The 10,068-nt window shown below is 36.6% G+C and overlaps 1 protein-coding gene across 1 annotated transcript; it reads left to right on the top strand.

The window, feature by feature from the left end:
• The first annotated feature begins 5,437 nt into the window (after positions 1-5,437).
• On the top strand, positions 5,438-9,423 carry LOC108782491 (RNA-directed DNA polymerase from mobile element jockey-like). The gene is made up of 3 exons (XM_018550773.1): positions 5,438-5,441; positions 6,944-8,314; positions 9,170-9,423. Exons 1-3 carry the CDS (start codon positions 5,438-5,440, stop codon positions 9,421-9,423), a joined length of 1,629 nt encoding a protein of 542 aa, XP_018406275.1.
• The last annotated feature ends 645 nt before the right edge of the window (positions 9,424-10,068 follow it).

Here is a 10,068-nt window from a genome sequence, read left to right as displayed (position 1 = left end):
TATTGACTTGAGTTGAAGCTGATGTTTTGATAAATTGTTTTATGTAGTTTTATGTAGTATAACAAAATTAATGCGCATATTATAATAATTTTCGTAAATTGAAGGTACTTACTATAATTCTTGTGACAATAATATAATTTACGTGTATTAAAAATTATCTACCTAAGAATACTAACTTTACATTTATTAGAAATTATCCATTCATCTGAATTTAAGTTTGATAGACCTTTTACCTTTTGACTCATTATTAATTAAAATTTAGCTGTCAATGTATTAAATAAAAAACAAAGACTATAACTTACATTGGATCATGAAAAGAAGCATTTTATTGTTATAGGAGACCAGGACTGTTTATAATTAGAAATTAATTATCAAAAAGCTAACAATTCTGTATAATTAATATGTGACAGAGCATTTCGTCCTTTTTATTATATGGTAGATTGATGATATTAATTTAAATTATTGTGTAATTTTATTTGCGACAAAAGTGTCTCATCACATTGCGGATGTTACTCCTGCCGAAAATTTCAAATAGATCCGTATAAAAAATTTATCAATTTTACAGTTTGTCTAGTAAGAGCGTGGCAGGCCTATCTCAAAGAAAAATAGCTCATTAGCCTTAAATTTATATTGATTGTATTCAGTAGGATTATGGTCAAAATTATATTAATTAAGAGTTCAGTCACCAATTGCGTCTATAATAAAATACTAAAGAAATCGCATATTCACGTGGCAAAGACCTCCAGATTCGTCGAATTTTGTTTTTCAACCGTAGCCCTTATCAGTAGAATTTATCAACTAGAAAAATGATGTTTTGAATTATTTAATTTTAATTTTCAACATTTGGCTTTGCCAATTATCGTAAAATTAAAGGTAAGAAGCAGGAAGAAATGGCTATATTACTTCTTACACACACACATTTCTCCGTACTCCTTATTACATATAGATCTTATTGTTATGTTTATTATTCACCTAACATTCCATGAAAGAAAAGAATCGTGGAGTCTCCCGTACGTAACAGCATTTTAAATATACTTTTTAAAAGTATTTTATATTTACGAGGTGTGTACAAAAAGTTCGTGCACTCGGTTCATCAAAAGTTCAATTTAAATTATTCTGTAACGGGGATGTGGTCACCCTCGAAGTACTTTCTCCTTGACAGAATGCACTTGGTTCAACGCTTCTTCCATACCTGAAAGCAGTGTTGTATGTCTTCCTTTGTCAGTCTCTTTAGGAGTTTCGTCGTTTCTCGTTTTATGGTATCAACATCCGCATGATATTTTTTTACTTTAGGGAACAGGTAGAATTTTTTAGAGGATTCCTTTAGGGGACAGGTAGAAGTCACAGGGTGCTATATCAGGTGAATAGGGAAGGTAGTCCATGGTAGCGATATTATTTTTGGCCAAAAACTCGCGCATAACGAACGCGGTATGCGAAGGTGCATTGCTCTAATGCAGAATCCATGCGTTCTCCGCCCACAATTCAGATCGTGTACGTCGTACACGTTTACGCACGTTTTTCTGCAATCATTCTTGCAATGGTAATTCAACGGTCTGCCTTCACCAAATCGTGAACACGTTGAATGTTCTCATCGACACGTGATGTTGAAGGGCGCTCATGCATCGTCATTGACGTTCTCCCTTCCCTTCTTGAACCATCCATGTATACACAATTCTACGCTTCATGGCAGACTAACCATACACCATTTCCAACATTTGAAGAATTTCCTGGCCGTTCTTGTTAAGTTTTACGAGAAATTTGATGTTGGTTCTTTGCTCGGTTAAAACGTCTCGCTCTATTCCGCCAACACGACCAAAAGTACGTTAATACACGAAAAACAAAGATCTCAATCGACCGTGAACTTTTACTAAGGACACGTGATGCTTCCCCCAAGAAGTTGCACCACTGTATAAGCTTACAGCATCACCACATCGCATCGGTAGAATAAAATTCAGTGCACGAACTTTTTGTACACACCCCTTACGGAAAAAAACTATTGGTAAATGGTGAAATGGCCAATAGTTAGTACTGTTGGTGAATAGTTACTATTGATCATTAGTTACTGTTGGCCAATAGTTACTATTGGTCCCTCGTAAAAAAGGTTTTCTCTAATTACTGTTAGATTGTTAAAATAAGTATTACTAATTAGCATCAATTTTAGAATAAAATCGTGAAAAAAAAATTTTCCTCGAGAAAAATTATCCTAAATTCGAGAATTAATTTCTTTTCATATTTCCCAAACGGTCACCCATCCGAAGTTGTACCACGAACCTCGCTGTTTAACCTTGACAATCGTACGGGAACTGCTGTACTTCGATGACCCACGAATCTGTATATATGTCAACGTCTATATAATTGTGATATATCTGTTCAATGGAAATATTAAAAATAGATGGTTCATGTGTTTATATGATAGTATGTATTAGTGTATGTATTATTTCCGCAAGTGTAATGCGCATGACGTATCATTTTTTATCTTTGTTTTTCATCGAATATTAAAGGATATAATAATACATCAAATAATAATGCACAAATAATAACAAATAATTGATTAAAATCGATTTCTTTATTCAAATTTGTATAAAAATTATTTCCGCAAGTGCAGAAATGTATTAGGCGAATAGTTACTATTGGATCCAATATTCAAGCTATTGGAATCCTAATAGTAACTATTGAAGCATCAATAGTAGCTACTGGAGTCTCAATAGTAACTATTGGAGTCTCAGTAGTAACTACTTGAGTCTCAATAGTAACTACTGGAGTCTCAGTAGTAACTATTGGAGTTTCAGTAGTAACTACTGGAGTCTCAATAGTAACTACTGGAGTCTCAGTAGTAACTACTGGAACACCAATAGTAACTATTGATTCTTAATAGTTTTTTTCCGTAAGGGACCTCATAGTACATATTTTAAATGAAATTCAAAAGGCATTTTACCCTGCCCTGATTACAGAATCGATAAAAATTTCTTCTCTAGCCATTTTTTCTAATTTAGTAACAGAAAGAAGTCGCACAGAACTGTTGTAATCTGGAGAATACGGTGAATAGGAAATCAATTCGAACTTCAATTCGTGCAATTTTACCATTGCGATAACAATTTAAAAGCAATATAATTAATGTTGGCAATGATCAATTTGAAAAATTAAAAAAAAAATTAAATGTCAGAAAATAAAAATTTATGTGTAGACGTTTGTCAGTAGGTCTGGTTTTCATTCCTGCATTGTCTGAACTAGTGCACATAGTGCAATAAGTTAAAATGAAACAAACGTATATTTGTTTCACTTCAACTTATTGCACCGTGTGTACTAGTTTAGACAGTACAGGAACAAAAAACAGATCCAGTATTTCATTCGCTCGTGAGCGTTCGTACAATGAGTGCTTTCCAGCTACGACACAAGTAGACACTGTGTAACATAATGTACGACACGGTGTTTTCCAACTATGACACAAGTCGACACAATCGTACACAGCTAAAATGCTGAGTTCAACTGTGTCGTCTCTTCATAGCTACCAACATAACCAAGATTTTTACATTTTGTACTATTTATTTATCTAGGAATGATATTCCGACATTGCATGAGTGTATACGAAACAAATAAGGTGATAAAATATTCTTTTAAATTAGTAAATATACCAGAATACTTTTTCCTATTAGAAACACTAGTGTAAAGTGACTAAATAGCGTTTCAGTTACAAGTCGACACTGTGTCACACAGTGTTACACTGTGTTTTGTAGCTGAAAAGCACCCAATGAGAATCCCTTTTGCGCTCTTGGACTGACTCCTGTGTTTTCCTTGGCTTTGCCTATTTTCCTTGGCTTGCCATGCTTCCTTATCTGAGGTAACTTTTGCTTCGCTGAGCATGAGTACCACGAAATAAGAGAGAAGGAGACTGAACTTAATAGAACGCAAGCTGAAAAAGTGGTCCTGATTCGTGACCCCTAATTGGAAGGGAGTCGGCTGAAAGGAATGGATTCTTATGGTTGGGCGCCATTTGCAATTAACCTTACCCGAACACTGAACAGTCCGGCCTGGCTTGCATTCACGAAGAAAAGCGGCGTCTACAATGAGATCTTAAGACCTAAGATTTAAGCTTTAAATCTTTAACCTTAAGCGTTAAGCATAAGCTGTTAAATTATAGTGTCCACAATGAAAGTTTTAAGTCCATGACTTAAATCAACGTTCTTAAAGTCTTAACCTAAAATCAGAACGTTTCTCAGAGCGAAATTCACATATACAGCTATAATCGTGCTATCCATCGTGCAACTCGTGCAAGCCTGTCAGTCGCCGTCAACATATATTTACAGATTATCGTTTCCTAACAGTTTTTACAGGTTATCGTATCTCACTCGGCTTTAAACCGTAAGATTTTAGCACTAAGATTGAAATTTCGCCATTTCGTTTAAGGATTAAAGTTATAGCTTAAGTACTGGCGGGAAAGCCTTACGGACGGAAATGACGTCACAAATTACGGCTTAAAGTTTAAATCTTAGGTCTTAAGATCTCATTGTAGACACCGCTTAAGAGCGTGCTTGCATTATTCGGAGAGGTTAAGACTAAGAGTTCCAAAAAATTAAAAAAGGTAAAGATTTATAAGAATTATTATTTCCACAAGGATGTTTTTTCTATGCAAGCGAGCAAATATAAATAATGACATTGTAAAAGAGCAAATAAAAGAAAGAAGCTCTGAGTGGAGACATCGAGAAAATGTTGGAATCTCTTGATGTTTTATTTCTGGCTGAAACCTGTGTTGGCCCCCTCCATGACTTTCGTGTGAGGGGTTTCGACTCCTTACGCATAGATTCCAATCAGGCCAATATCAGGAGGATGATTGTTCTCATTTGCAATCCTATCGTTTTCTCTTCTGTAGATCTATCCTCTATGATCGACGATCCTATCGAAGCTTTGGGCATCGAGCTCTCCTTTAATAACTCTCGTCTATTTCTTTTAGGTATTTACAGACATCAGAATGTTCCTGCTTCCACGCTTCTATTTCTTCTCTTTCCTCCTTTCTTGACAAACATGACTTCTTTATGATGCTTGGTGATTTTAATGCCCACCATCCCATGTGGGAAGGTTCACGCACTAATCCTGCTGAACATATGCTTAACAAATGCATTGACGATTATCACCTGGTAATTCTTAATCCCCCTTCTTTTCACGTTCCCCCCCCCCCTCTAGTTCTTCTACTATCGATCTTGCTATTGCTTCTCCGCGCATCTCTTCTCTGTGCGATACTCGTATTCTTCCGGACCTATTTAGCAGTGATCACTATCCTGTGGAAGTGCATGTTAACTGTATGGTTCGCACTTCTGCGGTCTTCTCGTACAAAATTAAACTTTCCAAGCCTCAATGGACTGAGGTTGCCAATGCCACAGTATATACAGTATGGCAACTCTCCTGATTTTATGTTGGCAAAAATGGAATACGCATGTGCGAAATGGGTAAGTTCCCCAGTAACGCCATCTAAACTTCTATCTCATTTCTTCTTATCCGTTCTCTCTATCACTCTCTGTCAGGACCATTTAAATGTTTTCGTTTAAATATCCTGTATTTGTTTATGTGTGCTTAGAAAGCTGAAATTTGAAGGAAATTAGTATAATTGCCGTTTGTTTGAGTTATGTTAGTTAGAGAAACTGTTTGTGACTGGAAAGTCTGTGGAAATAAAATAGTGCAAGAGTGAAAAACGTGAAAAAGTGAAAAATATTAAATGAAATGAGGAACGATCTCTCTTAAGAGAATAGTTAACTTAAACAACTATTGTATAAGTTATTTATCCTCTTGGAAGCACTTTTGATCTTAACTTCATTCCAAGTATTGCTGTGAAATAAATAAAAAAACTTTGTTTTCTAAATTATTATTATATTAAGTTTAAAATTTCTTTTATCTCATTTTTAGTTGATTATTTTTATTTTAGATGCATAAAAATTATTATTTTATTTTTAATGTAATATAAAATTATTTTATTAGATACTTTTCATAATTATAATCATTATAATAATTGTTTTCTTAAACGTAATGGCCCGTTTTCAGAACGCGCTAATAACGATGTTAGCGCGCTAACATGCTACAGTTTACGTTACGTATACTATAGAATATCAGAGATAAAAGCGCATTCTGAATACGGGCCAATCTGTATAACAGTAAATTTTACCTTTTATTGTTTATATTAATATTTTAAATCTGTAGAACATAATGCTTGTGTTTTTCTATTGAATTGCTTACGTTTTAGCTAAAAATCTACATTAATTCTCTGTCGTACAATTCTAATAATTTTTAAAAACGCAAACAATCTGCAGGAAAACAAGCATCGTGTGCCGATCTTTAATTAAAATGTTTTTACAGTATATTTATACAATATTTATATAATTTTATATATTCTTATTTTTATTTTCTTTTTTTTGCAATGCAATTACAACTATAAATCTATTTTTTTTAGTTTTTTTATATTTAAATTAATTTTCTGTACATACAAATGAACTAGAGTAGGTAGAAAGAAAGAGAGAAAGAGAAAACTAAAGAGTAAGTGAGATAGAAGTTTAGGTGACGTTACTGGGCAACTTACCCATTTCACAAGAAAGAAGGAAGCACAAAGCTAAGCCTATCTCGATCAAAGCTAGATCTCGATGCTTATTATCATTGTGTGTGAATTTTATATACCGATATTACCCATTTCGCGCATGCGCACTCCATTTTTGCCAACACTGACATCAAAGGTGCCGCAGAGAGTTGCTATACTGTATATACTGTGCCAATGCCGCCTCTATTTCACAGAGTATCAAGGATATCGACCCGGACGATCCGGTTTTACAATATAACACCTTTATGGAACTTGTCTCTGCTAGCTACGAAAACTTCTCTCCGTCTAAGCCCCCGCCTTCTTCTATATCTTCTCGAGCATCTTATACTCATAAGGGTCCTCCACTGTCTCCTTGGTGAAATCCAGAATGTACGGAGGCTGTGGAGCGTCGTAGAGAGGCTCTTAGAATCTTCAAGCGTGATCCTACCAGAGATAACTATGTCTTCTATCGCTCTGTGATATCACAAACTCGTAAGACCTTACGTAAGGCTAAACGCACTAGCTGGAGGAAGTTTTGTGGCTCTCTTGACGGTCTAACTACGACTGTCGTCATATGGCATATGCTCAAGCGGTTTCGTAATCGTCGACTTGATCCCGCCAACTCATCCTCTCAAAATGGAAATGAAGACAGGTCTGCTATCATCCAGGATGCCATCGATAAACTTTGTCCCCCTTTCTGTCCTCCTCCTATCCCTCCGCCTCTATTGCCATATCAAGGCAATCTCGCTTGGCTAGATGAACCCTTCACACTTGATAAACTTCAGGCCGCTCTTCATTCTGTCAAAGCCTCCTCTAACTCGGGCCTTGATAGGATTGACTATCGTATTATTAAGGCTTTTCCGCCTAATCTTCTTACTTCACTTCTCGATATCTTCAATAATCTCTTCCGTTGCTCCATTTTCCCTTCTCAGTGGTCTTACTCTCTTATTCATTTACTATCTAAGCCCAATAACAGCGGGGTCCGTCCTATTTCTCTCACTTCCTGCCTATTCAAAATTATGGAAAAGATGATTCTGAATCGTCTTTATTGGCTCATTGAGTCTCCTCTATCTGACTTTCTACCCAACAATCAATTTGGCTTCCAGAAGTTTCGTTCATACCAGGATAATCTTACTACTCTTGTTGCTAGCATCCACTCGGGCTTCCTAACCAACCGGGATACTGTTGCAGTATTTGTAGGTATCAAATCGGCCTTTGACAATGTACTTCCTCACATTCTCATACAAGACTTGCAAAGTTTAAATTTTCCTCTCCTTCTTCTATCCTTTATTGCGAACCTTATTTCATCTCGCAATGTTCAATTCATCACACAGGGCTCTATCTCAGCGCCTAGAACCACATTTAAGGGTACCCCCCAAGGTTCTGTCCTCAGTCCTACTCTTTTCAACCTTTACCTAAGAAAAGTAAATGATGCGCTTCATCTTGATACTGAACTCCTGCAGTTTGCGGATGACATTGTTATCTTTTCATCTCAGAGAAACATTACGGCTGCCATTCAATCCGTGGAGCTTTCTTTACAGGGTTTAGACCTTTACTTACGTGAGCGTGGTCTGGAGATTTCTTTGCCCAAAACGCAACTTATAATCTTTTCTCTTAAGAGGTCGACGGCGCGCATGAACTATTCTATTTCGCTTCACAATCACCATTTCTTACCCTCCAACACTATTCGTTTTCTGGGGGTTTTTCTTGACCCGAAATTGTCCGGCAAGGCTCACATGTCTTCTGTCATAAATAAAGGTAAACGAATCCTTCAGATTATCAGTGCTCTTCGAGGCACATGGTGGGGTGCTCATCCTCACCCAAATAACATTTATGTTGCATAAGATATCTAATAGACGTTTTTTTAGATATGTTTTAGACATAAGACTTCTAAAAGACGTCTTTTAGATATCTTATGCAACATAAATGTTATCTGGGCACATGCTGCTTACTATTTACACGGCCATGTTACGTGCATCAATCGAATAAGCTGCCCAAATTTTTGGACTATTGAGGCTCTTCTCGGGCTTTACAGGTCATTCAGAATCAGGCTCTTCGCCTCTGCTTTGGCTATCGCATCTCTACGCCTCTCAACGTCATTTACGCGGAAACCATCGAGCTCACACTATCTTTTAGATTCCGCCTTCTCACTTCGCGCTACTTCTCTAAGATCTCTTCGGTGCGTGATCATGTCACAGTCATTAAACTTCATCATCTTTGCGACCTGGCCATTGGTGCTTTTCGGATTGACTACCTCAAAGCTCACTTTCCCGCTGCCATTATTTTTCATTGCATATGGACTTCTTACCATGCTAAAATAGATTATTCTTTCACCTTACCTAACTTTCGCTTTTCCTATCGCTCTACTTTAATCTCCCCCTCTTACGCTTCTCTCTCTCCTCCGCCTGTTGTCTAATTCGCTCCTCAGTGCATGTGCCCAGGCTCAATTTGATCATGAGTTTCGTCAGCTTACAAAAGACTCGACACTATTTTATACCGATGGGTCCAAGGTTGATCATAATCTCTGCGTGGGTGCTTCAGTTTTTTTTCCGTAGTTGCAGGCTGAGCTTATGTATAAACTTTCGCCTTATAACTTGATTTTTTCGGCTGAAGCCTATGCGATTTACACTGCTATCACCATAGCTATTGATTTGAAACTGTCAGATGCAACGATCATCACGAACTTGCTTAGTGTTTTGGAGTCACTCAAGCATCATCATAATCCTAAGAACAATTACCTCATTCCTCTGATCAAATCGGTGTTGGAGGAGGCTGGGAAGAAAGGCACAAGTATTAAGTTCATTTGGATTCTGTCACATAGAGGTATTGAAGAGAATGAAAAGGCAGACCAGCTTGCTAAGCGTTGAGTTCAATTTTGAAATTTTTTGTCGTTTTCAGCAAAGATTCTACCTCACAGATACATATTAATGCGTATACTTTAATTCTGTAAAAAGATTTTCGAATCTGTGAATTACAAAAAAAGTATTTACGATACAAAAATTATACGATTTTGTCGGTAATATAGAGGCCTATAGGGTAATTTAGTATCTCCTTAAACGTATAAAATTATACTCATTCGTCGCGTTTTCACTCAGAACGAAAGAATCTATAAGAAAAATGCGGGGATCAGCCTTGTGAACCGAGTTATTAAACGTTACAGTTCGAGACTTTACAGGTTAAGATATTTGTCATCCCGATCGATATATATTATGTATATGTGTACACATACGTGTACACAGTCGCAAGTATACTGCACACATATAAATATTCAATATGGCGATGAAATGTTGCAAGTTATTCCGTTCGGCGGACATGGCAGTACACGGAACATTTTTCGTGACCAACTTTTTTCTCCATATCCTATCTAGTTAAGTCTCCTTACTCTTACTTCAAGGACACACTGTTGCGAGGATTTTCTTTGGAGCATGTTGCTCCGCTTTTGGCGCTTTTTCCCTTCCCTCGCATATATAAGTATCTCACATTAAACAAACGCTCCTATGCTTTATAGTCAT

Source organism: Cyphomyrmex costatus, unplaced genomic scaffold, assembly GCF_001594065.2.
Source record: "Cyphomyrmex costatus isolate MS0001 unplaced genomic scaffold, Ccosl1.0 scaffold1283, whole genome shotgun sequence".
Classification (NCBI taxonomy): domain Eukaryota; kingdom Metazoa; phylum Arthropoda; class Insecta; order Hymenoptera; family Formicidae; genus Cyphomyrmex; species Cyphomyrmex costatus.
Note: the sequence above shows the minus strand (reverse complement) of the source record. Positions and strands in the feature narration are given on the sequence as shown.